Below are 16,206 nucleotides of genomic sequence, written 5' to 3'. Positions count from 1 at the left end.
GTGTGTTTATGGAGAATATGAATGAGGCCGTCTCTAAACGTGCTTGTCTGAATGTGCTTTAAACACCAATAAGACCTTTTTGTGTGATTTTGTGGTTTATTAATCTAACATTGGAACAGAAATCATTTTACAATATAAACGTATAATACCAGAGAAAAAAAAAAGTCCTACATATTCAAAATAATCACTTCAAAAAAGGTTTAATTTCCCGTTTATTGCAATCGCTTTTGGCATTTCATAAACTCTCAGGTATTTTATAACTATATAATTTCTTGCTTTTAGTACGTTAGAGTGTACATCAGGAACTTACATTATTATTGCAGGTAGGCTATATTTCACAAATGAAATTTGTTTGTGCTACAGTGATTTTGGCTTTGGTCTTTGGCTTTTTTTTTTTTTCTTTTTTAGCTGACAGCCCCTTCAATTAGGAGGCTTTTTGTTTTTTCACCCAAATACTATCCTTTTATGAAGTCTTTTTTTCTCCAATCAAAGTAAATGTGACAATGTAGGGGAGTCTACATAATTATGCAATATTTTAAACATATATTTTTATATTTCAAAACAAAATGACTAAAAAGTTTGGGGTCATTAAGGTGATCCCAGTTGTTTAAGAAACTGCAGTGGGGTGTTTGTTGCTATTTAGTGTTTTGAGAGAGAATAGAGAAAGGGGCCTTTTGTCCCATTGTACTCTAAAGAAATGAAATCTACTTTAATACACATTTATAAAATAAGTCAACAAAATGTTAAAACCATGGGAATATAAAATATATAGGCATGTAATACATAGACTCGCTGAATGGCAAACACTGACTTTACTGTTTCAGCAGCAGTCCTTCACTAGTCTTTACTCTTTGGTATAAACCTGCTGTAAACAATGGCCTTCTTTGAGTACATTCAGAGAAATGAACCAGTCCATACACACATTTTTCACTGTATAACCATGAAAGAATCCATGCATCCCTACATCGCTGTGGCTCTGAGAACTGTGATTGGCTGGTTGACGTCATGAGCCCGAGCTCATTGGTCGGGCCTGATTCAGGGTGACAGATGCTGTCTGAAGGTTCTGGGTCGGATCATCATGCTGACCTTCCTCAGAGAGTAATAATCAGAATCTTTCCAGGTGTACCAAACGATACCGTCCGGACCAAGAGGGTTCTTCGCCTTCGGAGAGTAGCGGCCGCCCTGTCGATCAGGATGACAGAAACACCCCTTAGACATCATCAAATATCCTTTAGCTTCAAATGTGAGGATATATCTATATACTTTGTCTGAATAAATGCATAGATTTAAAAAGTGACAATCACTTGAATGCACATCTTTTATGATGATTATTATTTTCTTGATTAAAATTTATTTTGGGATTTTTGTGAGGTCAAAAATGTCTAGTTGGTTTAATTGTCCTGAGTTTGTATGCAGATATATTTGGCATAAGAATCTTGTATTATTTATCTCATTAGAATTTATTTTATTTATTTTTTTTGCAAAAAGCCAGCGGCCAGAAGCTTGTTGTTCATGTGACAAGAATTTCATAAAACAGGAAATTATATCACAGAGCAGACTTTTGTGGACTATCATGACTATATGTTAGCATGTTTTTAAAAAATAAATAGAAAATTTGCACACACACACAAAAAGAAAAGACAAGTTTCGACAAGTTTTAAATGTTTTTGAAAGTAATGATCTGGATATGTATGTTCAAGCAAAATAATATATTTATTATATATCTGAAAAGTTTTTCCTTTCCTCCGGTTTTTCGCGTACAGAAGATAAAGTGGTCACAGATCCGCGCCTAAAGATTGAACACGTAATACACATCCGCATGACGTCACAGTTTTCACGAATTCGCAAATTTTGCGTTTTCAAGCCTCCAAAAAGCTGTTGTCATGTAAATGAATGGCCAAAACACTTAAAAAGTTTTGCACAATTTCATAACAGAGCCATAAAAAATGTTAATCATAATCAAAACAATGCAATTGCATTCGATTGTCTTGCTCAAAGACAACAGCAGCAGCTCATGATTTAACACTTCTGGGGCTTAAACCTGCAACCTTTGGGTTAACAGCCTACAACAGGTCTATATCCAATAGGACACATCATACCTTGTAGTAGATGCCATTGAGGTTTGCGTAAAAACACTGGTTATACCACCAGCCGGCGTGGGAGATCTCGGCACAGATGTTGCCCGTGTCGGGTGTGCTGAAGCCCTGCTTGTCGTGGTACCAGCTGAAGGAGTCCTCCACTGTCCCGCTGAAGCCCGTCACATGCACACGGTACTGAGTGGCCTCGTCCTCCACACTGCAAACGCACAGGAAAAATATGGATTGCTCCCAAGCACAATGCTGATATTCATTGAGGGTTTCTAGTAACCAGGCCAGATGTTTAGTCACTATTGAACATCCATTTGAAGTCCTTCCAGTCAGTCAATGATTGATGTGCCTCACCTGAATTTCTGATAAACAGCGTGCTTGTGTTTCCCGCTCCAGTCCTCCAGGTCGATCCGGAGCATATAGTCTCCCTGGCTGGTCAGGTCATGTATGTGCTCATTTCCCAGCCAGTATTCGGTGTGCAGGTCTCCAAAGCCTTCCTTATACTCCTTCCAGCTGCGGTCAAAGTTCACGGAGCCATCTTGCCTACGCTGGATCACAGTCCAGCCGCCACCTGAGACATACATTATTGCATGTGCTTGAATGATCAAATGAATGCTTTTATTGGGGAGAAAATGTAAAATGAGTATACGTTAAAGCATTCAACAATCAAATCTTTTTTTTTATTAGTTTAATGGACACGCCAGGTCATTTAGGTTTCATCTTATGACCACAGAAATTATACTACAGTGTTTTGCAGGTCATCAAAAAAAGATTGCACACGCTATTTTAAGCCTCTGAGAGGTTCCTCATATGCCCCACTGGTGCAATTTCAGCACAAAACTCAACTCTCATTAGACATATAAAGGGAAATCATTTAGATGTTCATTACCGGAATTTCATTTGCTACGGAAAGTCACAAAATTTTCCAATAAACAATGTCAAAATAAAACAATGATTCATCCACAGTAGATTTCTAGCAAAACAAAAAATGGTCTAATAGTCTAGTGGGTGTGAACTGCAAACGTTCAGATTTGAGCTTTTTCACTGGTCCAAGCACAAGCACAAAAAACAAATGTATCTATCAGGGTGGTTATCGTTAACTAAAACTACTAAAAACTGTTAATTGAAATAAAGCTGGAATTTTTAAATATTATTTGAAAACTTAAACTAAATGGATATTAGAAAAACTGTCTTGGAAAAAATTAACTGAAATAAGTTTAAGTTGAAGCAATACACATTTTTACTGGAAATAAATAAAAACAAATACTGAAAGCTGAAATAAAAATAAACCTAAATAGCAATATTTTTTTTAAAAGCTAATAAAATGACTAAAGCACATCATTTTAGTTTAATTTTTAGTACTTTCATTAACATAAAAAAACTATATATATAATATAGCTATATCTAAAGTTATGCATAATCATTAAAATGCACTAACTTTATACTTTTTTTGCAGAACTGTCAATGTGCCACAGAAATTCAAATGGGTTTGCATTAAAGGGATAGTTCACTTTGAAATTAAATGGTATGTTTTTAGCTTACCTCAAGTGCATCCAAGATGTAGGTGTCTTTTTTTCTGCAGTAGTTTCAATTTTGATATTTTTAGGTCAAACCGTTATTGTCTGTCAGTCATATAATGCAGGTCTATGGTCACTGTCTCAAAGAGCAAGCACAGAGTCCAAATTAAAACAATTCCCCATCGTCCAAATTAAACAATTCCTCATCGTAAGTACACATTGATGGCCTAAGACACGAAACGAGCGGTTTGTGTGAGAAAACGAACAGCATTTATATCGTTTTTACCTCTTGTAACACAGCCACGTCCAAGTGATCTGAGGGCGCGCACGCATCCTGGTGTGTGACGTGTGCGCAGACTGGTGCATAGATATATATACACTAGATGTCGCCTTAAAGACATTTGTTCCAATGAACTGCCGTAGCCAAGGCGACATCCAGTGTATATATATCTATGCACCAGTCTGCGTACACGTCACACAGCAGGAAGCGCGCTCGCCCTCAGATCACTTGGACGTGGCTGTGTTACAAGAGGTATAAACGATATAAATGCTGTTCGTTTTCTCACACAAACCGCTCGTTTCGTGCCTTAGGCCATCAATGTGTACTTACTATGGGGAATTGTTTAATTTGGACGATGGGGAATTGTTTTAATTTGGACTCTGTGCTTGCTCTTTGAGACAGTGACCATAGACCTGCATTATATGACTGAAAGACAAGAATGGTTTGACCTAAAAATATCAAAATTGAAACTACTGCAGAAAAAAAAACACCTACATCTTGGATGCCCTTGAGGTAAGCTAAAACATACCAAAATTTTATTTCAAAGTGAACTATCCCTTTAAGGCATAAAACTGGCCCAACGGCATCAACTGGCACAAAGCACTGGGCTCATCCTTATTGCTGAGTCCTGGACAGTCATGATTGCCTGTGTTGTGTGGTTTCGTACTGTCTGTGTCCATATCACAGTAGACTTCCACAGGCATGGCTCCCAGTGAGGGCACAACAGTGTAGATCCCAGAACGACGCACTCCATTATAGTAGATGGAAGCGCAGTCGATGGGGCAGTTCCTGACATGCTGCACCTCTGGAGTGAAAAACACATACAACACATTAATATAGGCAAAAACATTGATATATGTGAGCGATTTCAGTTCTTATTAAACTTCGGATTCTGTCTGATAAACTGTGCTATGATTTGTCACCATCTGTTGGTTCATGCCAGTAACTCACCATGATTCTATACTAGCCAAAAACTTGATAGTTCACCCAAAAAAGGACAAAAATGTCATCATTTACTCAGCTTCATGTCGATCCAAACCCATTAGACATTGGTTAATCTCCGAAACAAAAATAGAGATACACTCCTGAACAAAATCTTAAGACCGGGGGAACTTTTCGCGCTGGTGGATCGTAACTGTCGGACTACGTCAATCGTAATCGTAAGTACTACTTCAAAATGCCATGCTACTTCAGGAGCAAGAGACAAAAAAAACAGAGAGCTGGCAATTTATTGAAAACTGCATTTAAACTCAAAGACCATAGCCCAAAAATAAACCCACAACAGAACTAAGTTAAAAAAAAGACCATTCTTGTTGATCACTTCAAACACTTGTTTCACAATATCAGTGAGGACATTGATACCTCACAAATGTAGTCAAAGCTGTATATACATATGGATACACATTCCTGTAACTCAATAGTTTTTTTTTTTTTTTTTTTTGTCAAACCCACTATAAACATTAAATAAAAAATAAAGTTAAACCACTATTTATTTTATTTTGTTTGGTCCATCATTTATCCCATTGTTTAATACACTGCGTTATTTTAAAAAAAAAATGATAAACTTGAGGTTTGAGTCGCCTTTAAAAGGAAAAAAAAGGCTTATTTTTTTGTTGTTGTTGAAAAATACACCTTGCGTGCACATATACTGTTTTTTTTTAATGACAGATATCAATTTCTTGAACATGACACCAACAATTTCTTTAAAATAAACTTGTCCTTTAGGGGAAAACAAAATAATTAGCTGACATGTTTTTAAACATGTTTTTGGTAACAGGACTGAGAAAAATGCATCTTCCACTTAAAAACCTTGTAAAAACTGAAATAAAGTTACATGAGATGGACTAATACATATTTTGAATAGTTAAACATATATGTTGTTAGATTCAGTTTTTGAAAAGATCTAATTATTTGGTTCCACCCATTTGTTGGAATGGCCCTAATGCCGCCTTTATGACCTAAAAACTGGACGAGCTCAGGGTCATTTTATTTTCCAATAATTCTTTTTCTTGAATTGGAATGTGTGCAAAGGATTGTGGGTGATTGGAGGACGCAAGGGATACACTTGATGCATCCTTCAAAATAAGCCAAATGAAGGACACGAAACAAAGGCTGCCTTTAAAGGATCCTTCAAATTGAGACGTCCTTTGAGGGAGCTTGATGACGTGATATGCAGCCTTCATATTGGGAAGCATTGCTCTCTCTGCATGATCAACGTTTATTTGTGAATAAAAGCCTACATTTAATCTGTTCATCATATAAAGCAATCATGTCTCTTCAGTAGACTTGGATTGAAAATGTAAAAAATGTACAATCTCTTTATAAATGTTTTGAACCGCCAGAGTTTTGGGTCAATAGATTTCCAATGGAGGGTCAGAAAATGTTTGTGTTTTTCAAAGATTAATTAAAGGGATAGTTCGGCCAAAAAAGATATTTAACCCATGATTTACTCACCCTCAAGCCGTTCGAGATGTATATATAAAAAAAAGATTGACATATACATCTCGAACGGCTTGAGGGTGAGTAAATCTTGGGTTAAATATCATTTTTGGCCGAACTATCCCTTTAAAGCCTTATGGGTTTGAAATGACATAACGGTGAGTAAATGATGACAGAATTTTTGGGTGAACTATCTGAAACTTTATAAGATAAACTGGTTAGGATATAACCATACAGCTTAAAAATGTAGCTTTTCCAAATTCCCAGATGTGGCTTACCGGGATGCAGGGCTTCCTGAGCGCTGAGCAGAGGGCTGGTGCGGACTATGTTGATCATGCAGCCAGGGTTACGTCGGACTTTTTCCACCAGCAGGGAAAGGTTTTGGATCTGGGCCTGGAGGTCATAGATCAAGGAGCCCTGGATGTGCAACAGGGTCGTGGCCTCGGCATAATGATCTTCCAGCTCATGCAGGCGCTGCTCAATAGATGAACTATTGCGGTTCTTCTCTTCACTCTGTGAGAGGTCAAACAGACAAACATCACAACTCACGATCAAAAAAAGTGACAATTCCCATTAGAATTAGACCTTCTCAAGTGGCTGCAGCGTATTGTGTGTGTTTGCATGAACGGCCAGGAGTGAAAAGCAGACAGGGAGAGGCTGACAGGATCAGGACGTGTGGGTGTGAGCTGTGAATCATTCCCTCATTTAAACAGCATGAAGAGCTTAAGGGTGCATACTAATGAAGGCACGTGGAGAGAGGTAAGGTCTCCCATGTTAATCTCATTAGGCTTCGGGTCAAGGAGACTTTAGGCTGAAAACGTCAAGCAGAGTTGGCCGGCGCGAAAGAAGCACACAAAGGTATCAGATGGTAGTACTTTAAAGTATACCATGGTACTGAACAGTTATGATATACCATAATGTAAATATGGTATTTACATAGTAGTCCAAGGAACTTCAAAGAATTACAAAAAGTACTGTATAGTACTATGGTAAAGTATCAAATGATACTACAATGATACTTTGAAATTAAAATGGCACTCCATGGTTCTCCGATTCAATGAGACATGAATTGGAGAGAGCATGAAAACATGAGAGAACCGAAAGGTAAGTTTGTGTGATTACCGCAGCTCGCTAGGCAGGAAAGATGCATCCGCAGTACAACAGGACATTCAAAAATGTGTCAATCTTCGGGGAAATTACTGCAAAAGCAATGTTTTGAAATCAGCTGAGCTACTAATGAAAAAGTTAAGTTGTATCTTCGCTACGTTTTGTTAGTTTAACTCCTCAACACAGTTACAAACTTTTTCACACAGAGTTTTGTCAGTAAAATAATTTGTATTTTGAACTACACAACATTTTTCACCAATTTCTTTTGTTGTCATTATTTGTATAATCTGCCATTTGTTGCATGCTGTTCGATAGTTGTGGCATGATTCATTTCCGAATTAACCCTCACGGAAAAGTCAGTCAGAAAGTACCTAACTGCAGTGGTGTGAAGTATTTGAGTAAATGTTATTAGTTACTGTACCTACTTAAGGATACACTGTAACTTTTTTTGTCTTCAATCCTTCTTCCAAAACGTGTTTTTGTCTTATCCTGATTCACTCTGGTAAGCTTATTATAAGTGTTTATATTTTAGACCTGAAGGGATGATTCTCGTGGGAAATTGCGTATATGCGTCACTCGCCCGTGTCTCTCGTCAAAAGTTGCTCGGCTACTCTGACGTGTGTATGGTGTGGGAGCGGCATAGGTTGGTTAGTTGTCACAACGAGCGAGAAAACTAAATCTCCAACCTCTGGGGAATCACATGTTTTAAACAAACGCCAAACAGAGGAGAGTCTGCTGGCAAAAAGAGAACATGACAGAGCTAGTAATAAAACAAGAATCAACATTGGTTTGGCGTTTCAGAGATGACAGAGACTGAGGGATTTAAAATGTAGTAAAAGCCTTATTATTACTCAACAGGTGAGAGAGGTATTTTATAAATTGCCATATGTAGCTCTCTAACAGAGTTGACTGTAAAGCATTATCTATTGTGAAGGTTCATTTCATTATGGTTGCTTTTGTTCTAGGAAGTACCGTGTCTATTAATGAGTAAAGCTCCAGTAACATCTTCAGCTAGTCAGCTTGAAATAATTTCCATATAAACTGGCAAGCCAAGTACTGAATGTTTTATTCATCCGCACAGTCACGGAGAGCCGCAACACAACCAAAACAATAATCTTAAACTAAAATGCATGCAGTTTTGTTATTTAACCGCTAGGGGGCCAAAAGTTACATTAAAGGGACAGTTCACCCAAAAATGAAAATTCTATCATCATTTACTCTCCCTCAAGTTGTTCCAAACCTGTATGAGTTTCTTTCTTCTGCTGAACACAAAAGAAGATGTTTTAAAGAAGGTTGGTAATTAAACAGTTGCTGGTCCCCATTGACATCCATAGTATTTTTTTTTCCTACTATGGAAGTCAATGGGGTCCATCAGTCGTTTGGTTACCGACTTTCTTTAAAATATCTTCTTTTGTGTTCAGCAGAAGAAAGAAAGTCATACAGGTTTGGAACAACTTGAGGGAGAGTAAATGATGACAGAATTTTCATTTTTGGGTGAACTATCCCTTTAAGTATCTTTTTTGCTGCTTTGTACTTTAAGATATCAAAGATGTTAGCAACTTTTACTCTCTGCATGTCTTGACTACTAATGCAATTACTCGTTACATTTTGCATGTAATGTAACTTTTTCTGTAGCAGTTTATTTCTGCTACAAAATAAGCAATATCGCCATCTACAGGGCATTGAAGGTACTATATCTTGTGCATTTTGCCCTTACTCACCCAAACAACTTTACGCGAAAGTGAGTGCATTAACTGGTAGTTGCTGAATCGCAGGTCTTTCATATATGAGACGAGGACATGGCTGTCCTCATTTTACTTTAACTGAGACTTGAGTGTCTGTAGACGTTTAAGAGGCTGTTGTATTGAGCTTATATATTGTATTCTTATAAAAAATACTGATTTATTGCAGTATTGAGATGTTCAGTTTTATTTCAATTTTAGAAAATAAAGAAGTGATTGCTCTCCTCACAAATAAACTTTCTTGTTTTTCACTGGCATGCATTTTAGGTGTGGAGAACTTATGCATATTTGAGCCTACATTTAGTACAAGTAAAATAAGTATTGTTATAAGATACTATATGACTTTTACTCAATTGATATTGGAATTGGTGACTTGTAATGGAGTCATTTTCACTGTAAGGTCTCTCTGCTTTTACTCAAATATGTTTTTTAGATATACTCTTTACACCTCTGACTTATTGTCTAGATGGGAAGTCCTTTAAATAGAATAAGCGAGAACAGGTCAGGCCACATGTAATCAAATGCTTCCGAATTGAATCAGGGAATCAGAAAAAGCTTGACCCGCAGGTTATTAAGGGCATTGAGTCAGGTACAGGTCATACTGATTTTTGTATTGAAGGACAAAAAAAAAATAGATACTGATGGACAAAATGATAATTATTTATAATTAAGGATAATTAAATAATTATTTTATCATTTAGAAGTAAATTATATTGTAATTTATAACTGTTCTTATTATAAATATAATTTGTTTATAATTCTAAACATCTTATTATAATATTTCTCCAACAGCTTATGATGAATCAGTCAGTCCCAATGATAGTTAGATGATTTTAAACATAACATATATATAAAGTTCCTTGAACTCACTTGTAGTTCTAACACTTTGACACGATGACGGTGGTTGCGAAGCTCCTCCTGAAGTTCGGACACTGTCTCCCGCAGGGCCAGAATCTGCTGTTTGCGTTCCTCATTCTCGTGAAGCCAGTATGAAACCTCATCCGTACAGCGGAACATGTCCGGGCAGTGCTGGTCGTCCATTTGGGGCAATGTGGCCATGAGTTGGCACATGCCGTTCTCCAGGACCTGGTTGCTGTATTCGCCACACTGAGCCGTACTGACCTGATGTGTGTGCACTGAGTGATCATCATCGCTCCCACATGTTGCCAAAAACAACATGGCCAGCAAGAGGGGCGAGAGAAGCCTGTCCTCCATGTGATCGGTTCGGCTGACCCCCCTTCCCACCTTGTTGGAAGGACCCTGGGGGAGAAGGCCAGGGTACAAGCTCTCTGACCTCCAGTCTCAAGTCTTGGGAAGAGCTTGTCACACAGGAACACGATCTAGGACTCAGTTGTCAACTTTTCCAATGCAATTCACCTGAAAACATAACCAGAAACATTAAACTACACTCAGCAGCCACTTTATTACACCTGTTCAACTGCTTGTTAACGCAGCCAATCACATGGCAGCAACCCAATTCATTTAGGCATGTAGACATGGTCAAGACGATCTGCTGAAGTTTAAGCATCAGAATGGGGAAGAAAGGCGATTTAAGTGACTTTAAATGTGGTATGGTTGTTGGTGCCAGATAGGCTGGTCTGAGTACTTCATAATCTTCTCATCTACTGGGTTTTTCACGCACAACCATCTCTAGGGTTTACAGAGAATGGTCCAAAAAAGAGAAAATATCCAGAAGTTCTGTGGGTGAAAATGCCTTGTTGATGCCGGAGGTCAGAGGAGAATGGCCAGACTGGATTGAGCTGATAGAAAGACAACGGTAACTCAAATAACCACTTGTTTCAACCGAGGTGCAGAAGAGCATCTCAACACATTGAACCTTGAAGCAGAGGAGCTACAGCAGCAGAAGACACACACCGGTGTCACTCCTGTCAGCTGAGAACAGAACACTGAGGCTATAATTCACACCGGCTCACCAATATTGGAAAATGGAAGATTGGAAAAACATTGCTTGATCTGATGAATCTCGATTTGTGCTGCGTCAATCAGATGGGAGGGTCAGAATTTGGTGTAAACAACATGAAAGCATGGATCCATCCTGTCTTGTATCAATGATTCAGGCTCAATATGGACCAAAATCTCTGAAGAGAGTTTCCAGCAGTTTGTTGAGTCTATGCCATGAAGAATTAAGGCAGTTCTGAAGATAAAAGGGTGTCCAACCCAATACTAGCAAGATGTACCTAATAAAGTGGCCGGTGAGTGTAACTAACTAACTAACTGAACGAATTATTATTATTATTATTATTTATTTTTTTGCTGTATTAGCAGCAAAAAAAAAAAAAAAAAAAAAAAATATATATATATATATATATACTGACAGTGCATGTCAGTTTATCTTGTTGCAGTTTATTTCAATTTATATATATATATATATATATATATATATATATATATATATATATATATATATATATATATATATATATATATATATATATATATATATATAAAAATTTAAATAAACTGCAACAAGATAAACTGACATGCACTGTACAAATTTGAAGGCTGCTTATTATGCATCAATAAAGTTAAAGACAAGAATATCACAGACAGAGAAATCTTGCAATAATCATCAGGTCAATTTCAATTTTATGGCAGCAAATCCATGTGCGTGCACCAGTTACATTTTCTTTTGTTTTAAAAATCAAATTATTATTAGCAGCCACTTTCTTATTCAAACTTTTTTATTAACTTTTTTATATTGCATAAAGATACAGTGATTCACCACTTCAGGGGTTCAAAGAAATATAACTTTGGGTTAAAAGCTTAGATATGTAAGCATTAAGTTATACTGTTTTAACATCAGTACGTCATTTTTTTAAGCACTTGACGGTGTGACATCTCAATGCACCCCTGTCAGAGAACTATAGGTCAGTTGTCAAAAATCACACTGTATTGAGGATGCCATCTTGGGTTTGGGCTTAAGGGAGAAAAAAGCACATGATCTGTCATAAAATCTCAATGTGGTATTTGAAATAAATCCCACAAACACATCTTTAAACATGTCCTTGCTCTTATAAGAGGTCAGCCTGGTTGTCCTGAATAAAGCACAGGTTATGGTGCTTTCATGTCACTTTTTTATGTGCTTCAAGAACACAGCAGCAGTGAAAGTATTTAACCTCGAAGAGGATGGGCACGCTAAAAATAGGTGAAGTAGGCGTCTGGTTTCAAACTATAACACCCTTATCTATTACGCTTAGAGAAATATGTCAAAGTCTGTCTGCATGTTATTGCATTAGAAACTAAATATCATACCAAATGCAGTAAAAAAAAAATAAAAAATTGAAACTGACGCTGTGCACACAGTGAGGTCCATAAAAATGATTTTGTCTGGCGTGGAATAAGTTGACTGCACAAAGCCGCAGGGCTCAACTTTGAATTCTCAAATCACCTATAAGTCCACATTAGCGCCTGACCTCACTGATGATACTCGTGTCTGAATGAAAGAAAATCCTAACAGCCATGTTCAACATCTAAACCTTTCCTCGAAGAGTGGAAGCTGTCAGCAAGGACCAACACCCTATTAAAATATAAATTGTTGTGGTGTTCAGGTGTACCATATAATGACTATTGCATAAGTCAGTTTTTAATATACGGTTTCCTTATTTTTTCCTGTACCTTATTTTGTTTAATAGGTCTTATTTTATTGTTTAACTTATTAAAAAAATGGCAAAGCTGAATTCTTAGCATCATTACTGCAGTCTTCAGTGTCACATGATTTTAGAAATCATACAAATATGCTGATTTGCTGCTCAAGAAACATTTCTTATTTCTGAAGGATCATGTGACACTTAAGACTGGAGTAATGATGCTGAAAATTCAACTTTGCATCACAGGAATAAATTACATTTTATATAATATTCAAATAGAAAATGGTTATTTTAAATTATAATAATATTTCACAATATTCCTGTTTTTTCTGTATTTTTAATCAAATAAATGCAGCCTTGGTGAGCATAAAATTTAAAAACATTAAAAAACTTTCGAATATTTTATGTTTTGTTATATATGCAATACAATTCCCCCATTTTTAAGTGTGGCTTTAAGTATACAAATACATTATGGGGCTACTGTATATGCTAAGTGTAGAAAACAATCTTTTGTTTCACTAAGGAACTTAGTTGCACAGTCATATATATACAAAAACAAAATCAATGCATACATGTATGCAGACCTTAATGTTAAAGTATCACGTCTACCAAAGCACCTTGTGGCTCTGACCCAAGCCTAGTGCACTAGATCCAACACAGAAATGCTGAATACGCCAAGCCATATTACAGTGCAATGCCTGAGAGCCACTAGACTCATGTCCTGCAGTATAAATAAAAGAATAACACTGAGAATGAATCATATTGATAAAGCATCATACGTCTCTGAACTGACATTTTGATTACAAGTGTAAATTCTAAAAAGAGTAAATGTTTGTTTGGAGGGCATTTGATTTATCATGGCACCACGACTCATGATTCACACCATCTCACAAGAGAGATTTCTCAAACTATTTAGAGAGCTGTTAAAGCTCTGCTGACACAGTTACGATCAGCTACGTGCAGCGGCAACATTTTACAAAAGGTGTCATCGGCAGAGATTCTGCAAGCAAGCACTACAGGGAAACGGTTACAAGACTTCATCTTTACCTGCTTCGATAGCTGGTGATGTTTTGTTTGTCTTCTGAGGAAATATAGATGTATGCTGCCATCCTCTCTCTCTCCCTCTCTCTCTACACCCTATGTGTTACAGAGTTGGCATCTTATCCTTGTAATCCGGTGTAATTGGATTCCTGATTAGAATAAAGGGAGGAGAGACAATCCAGGCACTGAACAACAGCAACTCACACTATTCTTACTCTACATCTGAACAATCACCTCAGACGGACAAACAATTAATACGCCAAATTATTTTTACTAGGAAAAAGCATTGATAGTATTGTGTATTCAAAACATGTTCATAAGCAATTAATACACACCATCAGTATACTTAACCTTATAAAGCCTACTGTATCATATTTAATAACATTTATAAGGCATCTAAATGATCAACGTGATGATCTTTTGTTCTCTGATTGATAGTTTAGACTTTTTTAGGATGTAGACGGCCATTTAATTTATAATTCTAAAAACGACCTTCAGGATTTTTTGCTGTAAAACGTTTAATGATTATCTTCATACGAATGTAGAAACAACACAAAGACAGTATATTTTAAATATTGTTTAATGGCATCTTTTCATGAATTTTTATCACTGATACTAATACAGCTACTGATGTCACATGAAAATTAGTGCAATAATACATAATATACATCAATATAAGTGCAATTTTACTGAATTTCACAGTATATTATACATAACTATATATGCATGTGTTTTTGACTGTTAAGTTTTATAATTAAATTTCAAATTCAAAACATTCTCTACATATCAGTGTAATTTCAGAATCATATATACTATTATATTTTTGTTAATATTTTGAATTACATGTATATGTATACATGCATGTAATTATGTATATGTATACATGTTTTATGTATACTTTTTTGTTATTTGTATATTTTTTATCATTGTTTATTATTAACAATTACATTATTTGATACATATTTTGTTACATTTATTATATGTTGTTGTTATTTAAGTACTTTAAACTGAACAAAAATGAGAAATGTTGCCTTGACAGACTAGCTGAAATTAAAGTTTAAGGATTTCTTTTGTTTCAAGTAACAATAAAAAGTTTGTGTTTAAATTTGTACTTAAAAGCTCTTTATTATCATCCTTCATTTATTAAATGTAGTGTATTTCCAGAGCGTGAAAAACTATGCAAAGATGCTCTTTTTAATTGCACTTAAGTCAAGTGCAACTTAAGTCTATTTTTCTCCTCCTTCTCTTTCGGTGTATATGTTAGAGTGAAAAGGGAGTAATTGATTTATCATGCGTTACCACGACAACACAACATTACCTCTCCTCCAATAGTAATTACATTTGCTGCTAATGAACCTTGGGGAATAAATGAGCTTCACTGAGAAAAGAAACAACAAAGAGATGAGAAATTAAGTTAGAAAAACTGTTGGTCTTGGATAATGCACATTTGGTCAGCCTGATCGATTTGCACGCTGCTTAGACGCTGACAAGGAATCTTTTGATCTGAAATGACGTCATTTGCCTTAATTTCCTGTCATTTTGACTAAAACAGCGTCCCATTAGTCTCCAGGTGTCTCAAATGGCACACATACACAGAACCGCAGCATCCATAAAACACATGCCACTTCCTGCGGATGTTCTAATGTGTCAAAAACAGAGGTATAAAGATGAACAAAAAGTAGGAAAGGTTTTTATTATAAGTAATTTCCCCAGTGCATCCACCCCCTCACTCACCTCAGCAGAGTCCCACCTGATCATCTTCCAGCCTTCAGGGCTTGCCATGCACCTGAGAGTATATAAGAGAACAGAGCTCATTCAGAAAATAAGACCAGGAGAGAGAGACAGAGAGAGAGAGAGAGAGAGAGAGAGAGAGAGAGAGAGAGAGAGAGAGAGAGAGAGAGAGAGAGAGAGAGAGAGAGAGAGAGAGAGATTCATTCACAGACCAGGGAAAAAGTGCTAACCGAGAACAGTGGAGGTGAGCTCGCGATAAGGGCTGGAGACCCAAAGAAGAGTCAAAAGAGAAGATTCAGAACTTCAACTCATCTACACATTTAGAAAGGTAAGAATATGGAATTAGTATGATTAAACCATTGATTAATACTGCATCTGCTTATAATGCTTTATTTATGAACTACATCTTTTTGAATGTTAAATAACATAATCCAAATGTTACGATTTGTTTTTAATCAGAGGAATGTGATTCAAAGTAACAGTATGCATGGCTGGGGATTCAAATTAAAGACAAAAACTATTGAATATTTGATGATCTTGAGAATGACTTATTTGATTGGAAATAACTTCATTCATTCATTTTATTATTATTGGTAAGACTTTACAATAAGGTTTCATTTGTTAACATTAGTTAATGTATTAACTAACGTGAAC

The 16,206-nt window shown here is 36.3% G+C and overlaps 1 protein-coding gene across 1 annotated transcript; it reads right to left on the bottom strand.

The window, feature by feature from the left end:
* Positions 1-81: 81 nt before the first annotated feature.
* Positions 82-14,266, bottom strand: LOC308698852 (angiopoietin-related protein 7). The gene is made up of 7 exons (XM_081379262.1): positions 13,828-14,266; positions 10,043-10,549; positions 6,602-6,836; positions 4,552-4,689; positions 2,442-2,658; positions 2,100-2,295; positions 82-1,182 (listed from the first exon to the last, which is right to left on the bottom strand). Exons 2-7 carry the CDS (start codon positions 10,385-10,387, stop codon positions 1,036-1,038), a joined length of 1,278 nt encoding a protein of 425 aa, XP_081235388.1. The 5' UTR covers positions 10,388-10,549; positions 13,828-14,266; the 3' UTR covers positions 82-1,035.
* Positions 14,267-16,206: the final 1,940 nt, after the last annotated feature.

The sequence above is a fragment of the Scardinius erythrophthalmus genome (assembly GCF_964197995.2).
Source record: "Scardinius erythrophthalmus genome assembly, chromosome: 11".
Lineage (NCBI taxonomy): Eukaryota > Metazoa > Chordata > Actinopteri > Cypriniformes > Leuciscidae > Scardinius > Scardinius erythrophthalmus.
Note: the sequence above shows the minus strand (reverse complement) of the source record. Positions and strands in the feature narration are given on the sequence as shown.

What these genes read in the sequence shown, in the direction of transcription:
- LOC308698852 (XM_081379262.1), bottom strand. Translation starts at nt 10,387, where the DNA reads ATGGAGGACAGGCTTCTCTCGCCCCTCTTGCTGGCCATGTTGTTTTTG. An exon ending in TCAAAGTGTTAGAACTACAA is followed by an intron (nt 6,837 to 10,042) that starts GTGAGTTCAAGG and finishes GACCTCTCACAG; the next exon opens with AGTGAAGAGAAGAACCGCAA. An exon ending in GCTGTTTATCAGAAATTCAG is followed by an intron (nt 2,296 to 2,441) that starts GTGAGGCACATC and finishes GTGCGTTTGCAG; the next exon opens with TGTGGAGGACGAGGCCACTC.